Genomic DNA, 16,307 nt, shown 5'->3' with positions numbered 1-16,307 from the left:
GATAATGAGATGAGATGAGAAATAACTGATGGAAAATATGGAACTTTTTCCACAATATTCTAATTTTTTGAGATGCACTAGTATACGTCTGATGTATGGAGCTACAGCGCCATCTGTTGGACTAGTAGTGAAAGCACATGTGTATTGTTTGGCTTTACTGTGAATGCCAATTCACTTCACTTTTACATGTTGGAGATATTTATAAACGCAATGATAAACAACTCGTGTACTGTTTTTCTGAACCACCATTTTAACCCCATTTTATATTGCAGTAAATTTCCACAGTCCTCATCAATCACACTTCAGCCCTGGAGGCAGAGTGGGTTACGTTTATGTTTGCCATGGAAAATAGTTGTGAAGTTGGTGAAACAAATCTTTAAAACCCTATTTTACACATCTTTACTAACCCAACGCAATGACTAAACGCAATGAAGTCCAACAGTCCTTTCTTATTTTCCGCAACGCGTCTTGATATTTTGGTGCTTTTCGATTCCCGTACATTTGCGTCACCGGTGCAGGCGCGGGATATTTAACAACAAATCATGGAACTTAAAGTTTGTTGCGTTTCAAAACTTCTTAATTCATATCGGGGAATTAATTAGTGATGTAACTGGATGTATTCGTGTCATATAAATAAATAAATGCGTTATATTTCCGCGAACAATGATACTGTGGAACTGTAATCCTAATATTAAGCGGTTCTTAGTGTTTGCTAGCATTAGTAATTAGCTTGCTAGCAGCGGAATCAGGGGGAGCTTTGTTTTTATCCACCTCACTGCGCTCATTAGACCAAATTCATCCGCGTCTCTGAGTCAGAATGGTGAGTAAACATATTTAATGTACAGAATAATAATTGGCACAACAGTTACTTTCAACTAGATTTGTATTTGCTGAAAGAAATACCAGTGCTTCCAAAGCAGTTTAAAAATGCAAAGTAAAAGATTAGAAAGTTTAGAAGATGTTCAGAGGACTCCCTAAAGTGAATGACAGGTAGTAAATTTGAACAATAAATGGTCCCTTGTCATTCAGATTCTTACAAATGGAATAACGATTGAAATCTTTAGTTTTAGACCTCCCTAGGATAAGATAAGTGGGTGCTTGGTGGGATATCAGCTTTTACAAATGGAATGACAGGTTTTCTATATGTATTGACTTACTTTGAGCTAATGTTGTCAGTGATCTCACCTTTTACAAATGGAATGATAAGGTTTCTAGGTGGAATGACATACTCTGAGGCAATGTTATCAGTGATATCAAATTAACAAATGGAATGACATTGTTTCTAGGGTTAGGGTTAGGTTATAGGTGATATCACTGATAACATTAGCTTAAAGTATGTCATTCCACCTGGAAACGCTGTCATTCCATTTGTAAAAGGTGATATCACTGATAACATAACCTAAAAGTATGTCATTCCACTTAGAAACAATGTCATTCCATTTCATGAGCTGAAAGCATGTCATTCCACCTACATTTCAATCGTTATTCCATTTATAAGAATCTGAATGACAAGGGACCATTTATTGTTCAAATCACTAGCTGTCATTCCATTTCATGCGTCATTCACTTTAGGGAGTCCCGATGTTCAGTGCAGGCAGAGAGAGAGAGAGAGTGATTTATTTAACTTTATTTACCCAAACTACTTGCCTTGATGTAATATAAAAGTAAGATTTATATGGATGGATGGATGGAATGAATGATAGCCAGCCCAGGCCTACAAAAACAGCTAAGTACATAAGGGGGAAAAAAAGATGTTCAAATAGTGCAATGCATTGATTAATTGATTAATATCACTAATATTCATATCCTAAGTTATTTTAAAAAAGGCAATGTAGAGAGAGAGTGATAGCTAGAGATTGGGAAATGCTAAAAACAAACATAGGGAGAGAAAAATAAATAAAGTGAGTGGACCAGAGAGAGAGACAGTCAAAGAAATTAGATATGGAGAAAGGGAAAAAGAAATTAAATGTACAGGAAAGTTGGATATTAACATCGAGCTAGATAGATGGACAGATAGAAGTGAGAGCGAGAGAGCTGTGGAGACTGCAGCAGTGACAGTTGAATATTGACAGTTATAGAATGTTCGTCATGGAGATTACACTATTCATTTCAACGAGAAATTGTTAGTTTTTTCTTTAATATCTTAAGTGTAGAAAAATGATAATGACGTAGCTTGCGTGTCATTTACAAGACCTATGCAAGTTTGAATGAAGTTTCTGTGTTAAGCGGTTCTTGAGGAATTATTCACAGAATATGAGTTAAAAGGGGGGGAAAGGGAATCATAATAAGCCTAGGAAGAACAATATAGTGCTTAGCTTTGAAACACTATAACGAGCAATATTGTTTTAGAGAAGAAGCTTTGCGCCCAGTCAGCTCGCCAAGAGAAAGCAGAGACTCGATTCATCTGATGATGATGATGAAGATGAAGACTGGGATGCTGGAATTGTAAGTAGCTAAGATCCCAAAACATAAGTCTCCATATTTAAATGTGCTGTATAGAGAATTATTAATGACTACACACTATAAAGTTAGTAAACTACATGTCCAATAAACAGCCATTTGGAATTTAGCTGAAGCTCCGTTTTTGTTTGCCAATAATAATTTGGTGAATAATTTATGGTCAGAAAATATGACCTGATACTTTACTCTAACAAATCACTCGCTAAACACACTATCGAAACCTGAATCCCAAATTGCACTGTATGTCCAGTCCTGAGGTTACACTGCATGTTTGAAGTAGGGTTGAGGGTAAGTTGGCTAATACTGTTTGGGAGCTTATTTGCTATTAAGTGTATATTATTAAATATATTCTTGCAGACAAGCAAAAGGAAGAAAAACTGCAGAGAAAGTTATGTCTCCCCGTATAGGAAGCCTCTGACCCAGCTCACAAACCGGCCTCTGTGTGTGGACAGCAACGAGCATGTAAGGCACCACAAAATGTTTTGTCATTTTTGTGAGTAAATTGTCATCATCGTGTTTATTTTGAGAGACGGGTCTTAAGTTAAATTAGAAATGTGGAATTTACTATAGTAGTCCTGGACTTCTCCCATGAAGAAGCTTAAATCAAAGAACCTTTGTTCCTTCACTATTCATTTGAACTTGTCTGTTTTTCTTTTCACTTATTGCACACACGTGACCACTTTTTTTTTGGTCTCTCTCTCTCTCTCTCTCTCTCTCTCTCTCTCTCTCTCTCTCATTATTTTTTTTTAATAGGAGGCTTTTATTCGAAGTATCCTTTCGAGGCCATTCAAGGTTCCCATCCCGAATTACACAGGTAGCTGTGTGCATTTCTATATTATATGGTATGTGGACAGCTGACTGTCATACAGATGTGGTTATTTCCCAAACTGTTGCCACAAAGTTGAAAACACACAATTGTATAAGGATGTCTTTGTATGCTGTAGCAGTAACATATATCCTTTACTGGAATCAAGAAGCTTAGCCCAAACCTGTTCCAGCATGACAATGCCCCTGTGCGCAAAGCAAGATCCATGAAGACATGGTGGGCCAAGTTTGGAGTGGAAGATCTCGAGTGGCCTGCACAGAACTATGATCCCAACCCCACTGAAAACCTCTGAGATGAACTGGAATACAGATGGTTTGCCAGGCCTTCTCACCTGACATCAGTACCTGACCTCACTAATGCTCTTATGGCTGAATGAGAAAAAAGAATCCCACAGCCAGGCTTCAAAATCTAGTGGAAAGATTTTGCAAAAAGGGTAACCAACATTGGAATGGGATGCTCAACAAGCATACATGGGTATGATGGTCAGGTTTCCACATACTGGACTTTTGGCCATATGTGTTTCCTGGGTGCAAAGCATTCCAGATACTATGTGTTTAAAGTACAATCCCCCCACCATCTGTCCTACTGATTGTCCCCAAGATAGAATTTTTTCATGCTCGCTGAATTTACACTCACTGGCCACTTCAATAGGAACCTGTTCTTGATTCTAAGATTCCTGTTCTTGGCTGGCAGGACTGGAACCCAATGTGGTCTTCTGCTGTCGCATGCTGAGATGCTTTTCTGCTCACCACGGTTGTAAAGAGTGATTATATGAGTTACTATATCCTTCCTGGCAGCTCGAACCAATCTGGCCATTTTCCTCTGACCTCTCTTATCAACAAGGCGTTTCCATCCACAGAACTGTCACTCACTCAGTGTGTTTTTTTTTGTTTTTTCACACCATTCTGTGTAAACTCTAGAGCCTGTTGTGTGTGAAAACCCCAGGAGATCAGCAGTTTCTGAAATACTCAAACCAGTCCATCTGGTTAGCACCAACACCCATGCCATAGTGAAAGTCACAAAGATCAGTTTTTCCCATTCTGATGTTTGAGGTGAACATTAACTGAAGCTCTTGATTTGTATCTGCATTGTGTTGCTGTCAAGGGATTGGCTGATTTAGAGAACAGCATAAAACGGCAGGTGTGTAGGTATACCTAATAAAGTGGCTGGTGTGTGTATGTGTGTTTCTATATTCTCTCACTTCAGGTCCGTTGGGTGTGCGGGCTCTGGGCTTGAAGAGGTCAGGTGTTAGAAAGGCTCTCCATGACCCTTTTGAAGATGGAGCTCTGGTTCTTTATGAGCCGCAAGCCTTGGGGGCTCACGAGCTCATCAAAACGGAGAAGTCAGTCACCAATCATCTCACAGTTTTGTCCTGATAAAGCTCTCATCTTTATACTTTGTCTGTCTATCTTTACCTCTCATTTCTGTGTTTATTGAACACTCCTCAGGGACAAGCTGCCTGTGCATGTTGTGGTGGATCCTGTACTTACTAAAGTTCTTCGACCCCATCAAAGGGAGGTGAGTTATGAGTTGTCATGGATGATTCAAATAACTGTCACTTTTAACTGAGATCTGCATTTACCAATATCTCTCTAATAGTTAGGAATTTCTTTTTGTTTAATTTTTAACCTGGTGTATAAACAGCCATATTTGTGTATAGTTAGCGAACATAATACAACCTAAAAAGCAGTGTATGTAACACAAAACCCATCTTGGTATTATTATTTGCATATTTGTATTCTGAAAGACTTTGTTGTCTGAAATGTTCTAATTGGAATTGGTCAACAAGGCCAGAACCTGAAGATGGCACACGACATTTAGCAGGATGTCTTGTTTTGCTTTCTTTGAAACGCACAACACACGCCAGTAAAACAGCAGTGACACATTTTAAGAATATGAAGGACTATCAGGTCAATTTTTTTTTTTTTAGATGTTACTGTTACTCAGTAAACTTTATTTAACTATTTAAGAGACAGGAATCATGTGGTACAAGGTATGCCTGTCACAATTATGATGTAATTGTCTTTCTGTACAAATAGCTGCAGACAGAAAACATATTACATTCCAGGCATTTAGCAGACGCCATGAGGTTGATTCTTAATATGTGCTTAATATATGTACAACCCCGATTCCAAAAAAGTTGGGACAAAGTACACATTTGTAAATAAAAACGGAATGCAATAATTTACAAATCTCAAAAACTGATATTGTATTCACAATAGAACATAGACAATATATCAAATGTCGAAAGTGAGACATTTTGAAATTTCATGCCAAATACTGGCTCATTTGAAATTTCATGACAGCAACACATCTCAAAAAAGTTGGGACAGGGGCAATAAGAGGCTGGAAAAGTTAAAGGTACAAAAAAGGAACAGCTGGAGGACCAAATTGCAACTCATTAGGTCAGTTGGCAATAGGTCATTAACATGACTGGGTATAAAAAGAGCATCTTGGAGTGGCAGCAGCTCTCAGAAGTAAAGATGGGAAGAGGATCACCAATCCTCCTAATTCTGCACCGACAAATAGTGGAGCAATATCAGAAAGGAGTTCGACAGTGTAAAATTGCAAAGAGTTTGAACATATCATCATCTACAGTGCATAATATCATCAAAAGATTCAGAGAATCTGGAAGAATCTCTGTGCGTAAGGGTCAAGGCCAGAAAACCATACTGTGTGCCTGTGATCTTCGGGTCCTTAAACGGCACTGCATCACATACAGGCATGCTTCTGTATTGGAAATCACAAAATGGGCTCAGGAATATTTCCAGAGAACATTATCTGTGAACACAATTCACCGTGCCATCCGCCGTTGCCAGCTAAAACTCTATAGTTCAAAGAAGAAGCCGTATCTAAACATGATCCAGAAGCACAGACATCTTCTCTGGGCCAAGGCTCATTTAAAATGGACTGTGGCAAAGTGGAAAACTGTTCTGTGGTCAGACGAATCAAAATTTGAAGTTCTTTATGGAAATCAGGGACACCGTGTCATTCGGACCAAAGAGGAGATGGACGACCCAAGTTGTTATCAGCGCTCAGTTCAGAAGCCTGCATCTCTGATGGTATGGGGTTGCATTAGTGCGTGTGGCATGGGCAGCTTACACATCTGGAAAGACACCATCAATGCTGAAAGGTATATCCAGGTTCTAGAGCAACATATGCTCCCATCCAGACGACGTCTCTTTCAGGGAAGACCTTGCATTTTCCAACATGACAATGCCAAACCACATGCTGCGTCAATTACAGCATCATGGCTGCGTAGAAGAAGGGTCCGGGTACTGAACTAGCCAGCCTGCAGTCCAGATCTTTCACCCATAGAAAACATTTGGCGCATCATAAAACGGAAGATACGACAAAAAAGACCTAAGACAGTTGAGCAACTAGAATCCTACATTAGACAAGAATGGGCTAACAGTCCTATCCCTAAACTTGAGCAACTTGTCTCCTCAGTCCCCAGACGTTTACAGACTGTTGTAAAGAGAAAAGGGGATGTCTCACAGTGGTAAACATGGCCTTGTCCCAACTTTTTTGAGATGTGTTGTTATGAAATTTAAAATCACCTAATTTTTCTCTTTAAATGATACATTTTCTCAGTTTAGACATTTGATATGTCATTTATGTTCTATTCTGAATAAAATATGGAATTTTGAAACTTCCACATCATTGCATTCCGTTTTTATTTACAATTTGTACTTTGTCCCAACTTTTTTGGAATCGGGGTTGTAGTCTGCTGCACATTCATATTTTAATCCCTGATTTTGGTTTGTTTAATTTTGTTAACTTCTATGAAAATGGTGGGTCAGTATTGTAAAGATACCCACGATTACAGTGCACTGTGGAATTTATTGTAACATTACGACAACTTATCAGTGTGTTGTACTTTTATGAGGGTGTGAAATTTCTGTGGGAGTGTGTGACGGGGCGGCGCATCCCCGACTCCTACGGCTGCATCATGGCTGACGAGATGGGACTGGGGAAGACACTGCAGTGCATCACGCTCATGTGGACTCTCCTCAAGCAGAGTCCTGATCTCAGGCCTGAGATTGATAAGGCCATCGTGGTCTCCCCATCCAGCCTTGTGAAAAACTGGTACAATGAAGTGGCTAAGTGGCTCGGAGGGCGTGTGCAGCCTGTGGCTATTGATGGTGGCTCCAAGGAAGAGATAGATCGGAAGCTTGGTAGGGAAAAAAAAAAATCAATATTTTTAACATTTTTAATTTTATTGCTAAATCAAATTGTAGAGAATTCTGTTGCAGCTGCAATATGCACGTTGTGTCAGAGGCACTCTGTATAGTTGCATATCCGACTGTCTTAAATGTTAAGTCTTTTAAGTCTTCCAGCTGGTATATCCGCATGGTATTATTTACACCTATTGGTACAAATGGTAATATTCAAAGATGCTTGGCAAAAAAAACCACAAACGCACTGCTGAAATTAAATTTTTTTTTGTATTTCAGTGAATTTCATTTCCCAACAAGGTCTGAGAGTTCCCACTCCCATTCTGATTATTTCATATGAAACGTTCCGTCTCCATGCTGAAATTCTGCACAAAGGCAAAGTTGGATTGGTTATTTGTGATGAGGTATGAAATATCTACCCTGCATGTATTATGGCTGAATTAGTTGCATGGAAATAAGTTAAACAACTGCAGTATTGGTGAGCATAGCAATAATTGGGCAGTTTGGATAATGTCAGTTATTCAGGTATCATCTGTGTTTACTCAGGGTCACAGGCTGAAAAACTCAGATAATCAGACGTACCAGGCTCTGAATGTGATGAACGCCCAACGCAGAGTCTTGATTTCTGGCACTCCCATTCAGAATGATCTGCTTGAGTACTTCAGTCTGGTGCACTTTGTCAACGCTGGCATCCTTGGTATGTGGCTCAAAAACGTACAGTGTGAATAAAGTAAATCCGCAGTGAGTCATTAAGTCCATTTCCTAATTGAATCACCACCATTTAATCATCTCAGGTTGTCCAGTGTGAACAGTTGGAGGATGTCAGTAATAAAACTTGCATCTGCACTACTCTGGGATTTTACTTAAAGGGTACCCGCAGCGAAAATAAACATTGGCTAGAAATATTACACATTTTGCACAAATGAATTTAGACTCCCCTGTATTGCCACACTGTGTCGCATAAAGCAGTGCTTTAAAATACTTTTGTATTCCTGTTCACTTAAGGATGCAGCTATGTTGCCATTTTGTGGGTAGTGTCAAAGGTCAGCATGGCATAGTATCATTGATGGGTTTCCTGTATCTTGATTGGCTCGCTGCTCCTGATACTGTGATGTAGCCGGATGTACAAAAAAATCCGGCTGTTGAAAATAGGAGTGCAAAGCCTGTGGTTGCAAAATAAATAAATATGATGGAGATCTTTTTCCGGAGGGGCGGCACGGTGGTGTAGTGGTTAGCGCTGTTGCCTCACACAAGAAGGTCCGGGTTCGAGCCCCGTGGCCGGCGAGGGCCTTTCTGTGTGGAGTTTGCATGTTCTCCCCGTGTCCGCGTGGGTTTCCTCCGGGTGCTCCGGTTTCCCCCACAGTCCAAAGACATGCAGGTTAGGTTAACTGGTGACTCTAAATTGACCGTAGGTGTGAATGGGAGTGTGAATGGTTGTCTGTGTCTATGTGTCAGCCCTGTGATGACCTGGCGACTTGTCCAGGGTGTACCCCGCCTTTCGCCCGTAGTCAGCTGGGATAGGCTCCAGCTTGCCTGCGACCCTGTAGAAGGATAAAGCAGCTACAGATAATGAGATGAGATGAGATCTTTTTCCTGTGTTCCACTGCTGACAACTGAGCAACGTAAATGACTTTTTCTAAACAGTAGCTACGCAACTTGGGAACAGGTCACACTTTAGAAACACACTCCTTTGGTAGAAATTGTGGTGTTTGCGAGGACCATTTTGAGCCTGAATGCTTTGAAAGGAATCTACAGGCCGAGCTCTTGGGCTACGCAGGTGGTGTTAGACTCAAACCCGATACTGTGCCAGCAATGTTCCAACACCGTCGACAGAAAAGGGATTTGGGCCATGGAAGCTGATTAGCTAGATTGTAAAGCAGAGTTCCCGAGAAGTATAAAATGTGTTGGTAAATAATCCCACATTATTTTTTTTTAAAGCTAATTAAAAATAACTGCTGGATTTTAAAAAAAATCTGTCTTATGTAAATAAAGGTACAAATTTCATTTTCTGGTGGTCAAGTGTTCTTCAGTGCTCCGCTGTAAACTTGCACTTGACTTTGAGCTGTCACTATTCTATATTTAGACCTTATAAACTATTGCGGCATGCTGCATGTCTATACCTGTATTCACACACGCAATAAATGAATAAATAGGCTTTATAGCCCGTATAGACACACCTTAATGTGTGCACACTGAATTTGTGTGTCTCTCTCTCATATATATATATATATATATATATATATATATATATATATATATATACACACACATATACACACACAGTGCTCAGCGTAAATGAGTACACCCCCTTTGAAAAGTAACATTTTAAACAATATCTCAATGAACACAAACAATTTCCAAAATGTTGACAAGACAAAGTTTAATATAACATCTGTTTAACTTATAACAGGAAAAAGTAAGGTTGATGATATAACTTAGATTACACATTTTTCGGTTTTACTCAAATTAGGGTGGTGCAAAAATGAGTACACCCCACAACAAAAACTACTACATCTAGTACTTTGTATGGCCTCCATGATTTTTAATGACAGCACCAAGTCTTCTAGGCATGGAATGAACAAGTTGGTGACATTTTGCAACATCAATCTTTTTCCATTCTTCAACAATGACCTCTTTTAGTGGCTGGATGGAGAATGATGCTCAACTTGTCTCTTCAGAATTCCCATAGGTGTTCGATTGGGTTCAGGTCAGGAGACATACTTGGCCACTGAATCACTTTCACCCTGTTCTTCTTCAGAAATCCAACAGTGGCCTTAGATGTGTGTTTAGTCATGTTGAAAAAGTGCACAGCGACCAAGGGCACGGAGTGATGGTAGCATCTTCTCTTTCAGTATAGAGCAATACATCTGTGAATTCATGATGCCATCAATGAAATGCAGCTCCCCGACACCAGCAGCACTCATGCAGCCCCACATACTGTAAGGACGCTGCCACCACCATGTTTCACTGTAGGCACCATGCATTTTTCTTTGTATTCCTCACCTTTGCAATGCCATACAGTTTTGAAGCCATCAGTTCCAAAAACATTTATCTTGGTCTCATCACTCCAGAGCGTAGAGTCCCAGTAGTCTTCATCTTTGTCAGCATGGGCCCTGGCAAACTCTAGGGGGGCTTTTTTGTGCCTGGGCTTTAGGAGAGGCTTCTTTCGTGGAAGGCATCCATGCATGCCATTCCTCTGCAGTGTACGCCGTATTGTGTCACGGGAAATAGTCACCCCAGTTTGGCTTTCTACTTTAGATAACTGCAGTGAACTTGCATGCTGATTTTCTTCAACCCTCCTCATCAGAAGACGCTCCTGTCGAGGTGTTAACTTCCATGGACGACCTGGACGTCTCTGTGAGATGGTTGCAGTTCCATCTTTCTTAAGTTTTTGTACCACTTTTGAGACAGCATTCTGAGTGATAAGTAAAGCTTTGCTGAGCTTCTTGTAGCCTTCACCTTTGTGGTGTAAAGAAATTATTTTCTTTGGGGAATTCTGAAGAGACAAGTTGAGCATCACTCTCCATCCAGCATCCAGTCACTAAAAGAGGTCATTGTTGAAGAATGGAAAAAGATTGATGTTGCAGAATGTCGCCAACTTGTTCATTCCATGCCGAGAAGACTTGGTGCCATCATTAAAAATCATGGAGGCCATACAAAGTACTAGATGTAGTAGTTTTTGTTGTGGGGTGTAGTCATTTTTGCACCACCCTAATTTGAGTAAAACTGAAAAATGTGTAATCTAAGTTATATTATTAACCTTACTTTCACATTATAAGTTACAGATGTTATATTAAACTTTGTCTTTTCAACATTTTGGAAATCGTTTGTGTTCATTGAGATATTGTTAAATGTTACTTTTCAAAGGGGGTGTACTCATTTACGCTCAGCTATGTATGTATGTACAGTGCCTTGCAAAAGTATTCATACCCCTTGAACTTCACATTTTTCCACCTTACACCCACGAACTTAAAAGTTTTTTGAGATTTCATGTGATAGACCAACACAGAGTAACACAATTGTGAAGTGAAACGAAAATGATAAATGGTCTTCAAAATTTTAAACAAATAAAAATCTGAATGTGATGTGCATTAATATTCAGCCCCCCTGCGTCAATACTTTTGTAGAGCCACCTTTTGCTGCAATTACAGCTGCAAGTCTTTTGTGGTATGTCTCTACCAGCTTTGCACATCTAGACACTGAAATTTTTGCCCATTCTTCTTTGCAGAATAGCTCAAGCTCAGCCAGATCGGATGGAGAGCGTCTGTGAACAGCAATTTTCAAGTCTTGCCACAGATGCTCAATGGGATTTAGGTCTGGACTTTGACTGGGCCATTCTAACACATGAATATTCTTTGATCTAAACCATTCCATTGTAGCTCTGGCTGTATGTTTACGGTCATTGTCTTGCTGGAAGGTGAATCTCCTTCCCAGTCTCAAGTGTTATGCAGCCTCCAGCAGGTTTTCTTCCAGGATTGCCCTGTATTTAGCTCCATCCATCTTCCCATCAACTCTGACCAGCTTCCCTGTCCCTGCTGAAGAAAAGCATCCCCATAGCATGATGCTGCCACCACCATGTTTCACAGTGGGGATGGTGTGTGCAGGGTGATGAGCAGTGTTAGTTTTCCGCCACACATACGTAGCGCTTTGCATTTAGGCCAAAAAGTTCAACTTTGGTCTCATCTGACCAAAGCACCTTCTTCCACGTTTGCTGTGTCCCCTACATGGCTTCTGACAAACTGCAAACGGGACTTCTTATGCCTGTCTTTCAACAATGGCTTTCTTCTTGCCACTCTTCCAAAAAGGCCAGATTTGTGGAGTGTACGACTTATAGTTTCCTGTGCACAGATTCTCCCACCTGAGCTGTGGATTTCTGCAGCTCCTCCAGAGTGATCATGGGCCTCTTGGCTGCTTCTCTGACCAGTGCTCTCCTTGCTCGCTCTGTCAGTTTAGGTGGACGGCCATTTCTTGGTAGGTTTGCAGTTGTGCCATACTTTTTCCATTTTTGAATGATGGATTGAACAGTGCTTCTTGAGATGTTCAGAGCTTGGGATATTTTTTTATAACCTAACCCTGCTTTAAACTTCTCCAGAACTTTATCCCTGACCTGTCTGGTGAATTCTTTGGTCTTCATGATGCTGTTTGTTCTTCAGTGTTCTCTAACAAACCACTGAGGCCTTCACAGAACAAGTGTATTTATGCTGAGAGTAAATTACACACAGTAGGACTCTATTAACTAATTAGATGACTTCTGAAGGCAATTGATTGCACTGGATTGTATTTAGAGGTATCAGAGTACAGGGGCCTGAATACTAATGCACACCACATTTTTCAGATTTTTATTTGTTTAAAATTTTGAAGACCATTTTATCATTTTTGTTTCACTTCACAATTATGTGCTACTCTGTGTTGGTCTAGCACATAAAATCTTAATAAAAAAAAAACAAGTTCGTGGTTGTAAGATGGAAAAATGTGAAAAAGTTCAAGGGGTATGAATACTTTTGCAAGGCACTGTATGTATGTGTATATAGTTCTCCATCTGGTGCTCTCCCTCTTGCATCAGGCTATCATGCTACACACAGGCCATCATGGTCTGTATATTTAAGTTATTCCACGAAATCGAGTTGTTCATGAGCTGATACGCGGCTATAAGCCATGTACGACGAGTGAGTGGAATAACCATTTTATTCTATCCACAGTCACTGGATTTTGTGAAACAGCTTTTTTATTTTTTGCAAATTTGATAAATAAAAACTTTATGCAAAACGTCTGACAATCATTTCCGCTTAGAATGTAAACAAACCGGCGAAATGACAGTAGCAATTTATGAAAAATGGTATAATAATTATTGAAAAAAAAGAGATGTTCTTACCATCAAATACTTTTTTTTTTTTTTTTATATTCCGTATTTTATTGCTTTTTTTTTTTTTTTGCTGTATTTTTCGGGGTTTTGTTTTCGAGTAGAGGTTTTTTTTTTTCGTCCTCGGTTCAGCAACACGCTCTGCCATTTTGTTTTTCTCTACTCATGGTATATGAGCTGATAGCCTGGTAGTAGAGTAGCCAATCAGAGCGCGCAGTTGCTTATGTCCAGTGAATGTGGATAGAATAGTCCATTTCCAGTGTAGGCTTGTGTGCGATGTACGTTTCTAAACTGGGTTTATCCATGAAACAATTAAATGACTGCCTGCATTATATCACAAAAGTTTGTGCTCTTTACAACAAACACATTCAATGTCAGTTTTCCACTTGGTACACTTGCCACATCGGGACCAGATAGCTGCCAAACCCTTTTTTCTGCCTTCCCGCCTTCGCACTTGCAAAGCATCACCGATTTCATCATTAGAATCATCTGATGATTCACTGCTGAAATCATTTACCAGATGTGGTTCATCCTTTTTCTGAGGTTTATACAGATGTCTGGTTTCTTCACTGTCCATACTGATCTGAAGAGAACTCCTTCTTTTTTTTTTTTTTTCATTTGACTAAATCCAGGCTAACAAGTATGTTTACATTGGCTACGCTTAACTTCCGGTACCTGGCTATCAACAAATTTATATCACATCCTGGGTGCCATATTGGCTGCCCATGTGCAATAAAATGGGACATGCTTTTGGACTTTTAAGCATTTAAAGCTCTTATGACAGCTAATTGGATGGCTGCACTTGTGTGCATTATTATAATTAGGGCTTGTACTATCAATCTCGATCACTTTTAAATGCTGTACTGGTACCCTTTAAATTTAATAGTGATGTGCACAAACAAATTTCTCAGAATGTAGTCTCCCAATTTATTACATAACCAATGTCAGCTTGGGAAAGAGAAGATGAAGATGTTTCTTTTGAGGCTTTTGAAGTCTTTGCATATTTTTGTTGGAATAGATACAACATATTGCAACAGGTTTGTGGACACCTGTCCAATTATACCCATATGTGCTTGTTGGAAATTCCATTCCAGATTTAGTCCCTCTTTCCTGTTATAATCTCCACTCTTCTTCGAAGGCTTTCCACTAGATTTTGGAGTGTGGCTGTAGAAATTTCTGCCTGTTCAGGCACAAGCGCCTTAGTGAGGTCAGGCACTCATGTTAGGTAAGGAGATCTGGTGCATGGTCAGTGATCCATTTCATCACAAAGGTCTTTCGGTGGAGTTGAGGTCAGAGCTCTGTACACGCCACTCAACTTCTTCCACACCAACCTTAGCAGACCATGTTTTGTGCACAGGAGCACTAGCATGCTGGAACAGGCTTGAGACCCCATAATTACAGTAAAAGGGAAATTTTGTTGCCCTACAGTGTAGTAATGTAATGGTGTTTAAAATACTGTCTTTGCAATAAACAGAACCGTTATAAAACATTTTTTATCTGTGCAAGTTGCACTGTGTGGCGTTATAATACCTACCAGTCTTTAGCAGTCAACAAGTGTATCTGTTGTATGTTAAATTACAGTGGCCAAACTTTCTGACTATAAAACATTTTGCTAGTCATTTAATTGTCTGGATCTTCAGCCATTCTAAAGTTTCTGCTATAACTGTCATATGTTCTTGTAGGCACAGCTCAGGAATTTAAAAAGCGTTTTGAGATTCCTATCCTAAAGGGCCGTGATGCTGATGCTAGTGATAAAGAGCGTGCTGTCGGGGAGGAGAAGCTAAAAGAGCTCATCGGCATCGTTAACAGGTGAGCTACAGGTCAAAGATGATTTTCAATCACAATAATGCCTTTCTATTGTAACTTTACAGTACATGCAACAAACACGTGAGTAGTTTGTAGTGTCATTAACAGGGATTCTGACCCCTACCTGTCTCACCCACTCCCATAGACGCACTTGCTGCATTCTCCCACTGTGCCAGTTATTTGTGTTTGTATTAGCAACACAGAATTTTCTAATGGTCTAATTTCTTAAAATATGAGCATTTAAGTAAACATAAGAGGGTCTTTCTTTTTAATGCACATAAGAAACTGACCAGTTCCTGTCCACTGCAACATTCCTGTCAAACTGAACACTTTGGTTCATTTGACAAATTTTATTCCTGTTCAGGAGTCAATTCATTTAAGTAGGAACAGGAAGCACAAACATTTGCTTCCTGCAGCAGGAAAATATTACAATTGTATAAGTGAGTGTGAGATTCGTGCTGCAAGGCGGGGAGAACACAGACACAAAACCCAATCCTTAGTGCAAAAAGTCAGTGAATTTTAATGAAAAAAGTAATGAAGGGGAAGTGAGAGCAGTGCAGTCCGTGAAGCAGGCAGGGAGCCCAAGCTGGCCTAGAGTGGGGTCGTGGTGGGTGCTGACTGTGCCAGAGGCTTCCCAGAGGCGGAGAGAGTGGGGGCGATTTTGCACATGAGCCAAAGCGGGGAAGAGAGCACATAAGCCAAAATGCACATTTGTGATTCGACTCACCTCTGAGAGCCACGGCGCCTTTTTATAGTCCTCTGGCTGCTTGAGGAGGGTGAATTAAGGCACCGATTATGCTGTGCCGCTTTTCCACTACCAACGCGGCTGAGTTGGGCTGAGCCGTGCCGTGCTGAGTTGGGCTGAGTGGGGCTGTTGGAGTTGCATTTCGACTACAACCACGCTGAACCGTGCTGGCTGGAAGTGGGTGGACACATTGGGTGGAGTTAGTGAAAGTGGGTGGTCGTCACGTGATGTCGTTAGGCGGCGCAAACAGTGACATCAGTGATCTTTTAAGCGGTAGTCTCACGACCCGGATAGTAAACAATAAACATGGAGGACATGGAGTTGTTAGTGTTGCTGGTCTTGGTGCTATGGCTTGTTGTCACCGACAACGCCAACAGATACTGGCAAGAGCGTATAGATGAGGCGAGGCGCATAAGGCTTCAGAAATTCTCG

At 40.3% G+C, this 16,307-nt stretch overlaps 1 protein-coding gene across 1 annotated transcript in view; it reads left to right on the top strand.

Annotated features, from left to right (window-relative positions):
* The first annotated feature begins 500 nt into the window (after window positions 1-500).
* Window positions 501-16,307, top strand: part of rad54l (RAD54 like) — a 30,787-nt gene continuing 14,980 nt past the window's right edge. The window contains exons 1-10 of the mRNA XM_060919672.1: window positions 501-820; window positions 2,350-2,445; window positions 2,818-2,922; window positions 3,214-3,274; window positions 4,493-4,628; window positions 4,735-4,804; window positions 7,176-7,464; window positions 7,744-7,868; window positions 8,011-8,161; window positions 15,007-15,133. Coding sequence (XP_060775655.1) covers window positions 818-820; window positions 2,350-2,445; window positions 2,818-2,922; window positions 3,214-3,274; window positions 4,493-4,628; window positions 4,735-4,804; window positions 7,176-7,464; window positions 7,744-7,868; window positions 8,011-8,161; window positions 15,007-15,133 — 1,163 coding nt within the window. The 5' untranslated portion in view covers window positions 501-817. The remainder of the gene's footprint in view (window positions 821-2,349; window positions 2,446-2,817; window positions 2,923-3,213; window positions 3,275-4,492; window positions 4,629-4,734; window positions 4,805-7,175; window positions 7,465-7,743; window positions 7,869-8,010; window positions 8,162-15,006; window positions 15,134-16,307) is intronic.

Source organism: Neoarius graeffei, chromosome 4 (genome assembly GCF_027579695.1).
Source record: "Neoarius graeffei isolate fNeoGra1 chromosome 4, fNeoGra1.pri, whole genome shotgun sequence".
Lineage (NCBI taxonomy): Eukaryota > Metazoa > Chordata > Actinopteri > Siluriformes > Ariidae > Neoarius > Neoarius graeffei.
Note: the sequence above shows the minus strand (reverse complement) of the source record. Positions and strands in the feature narration are given on the sequence as shown.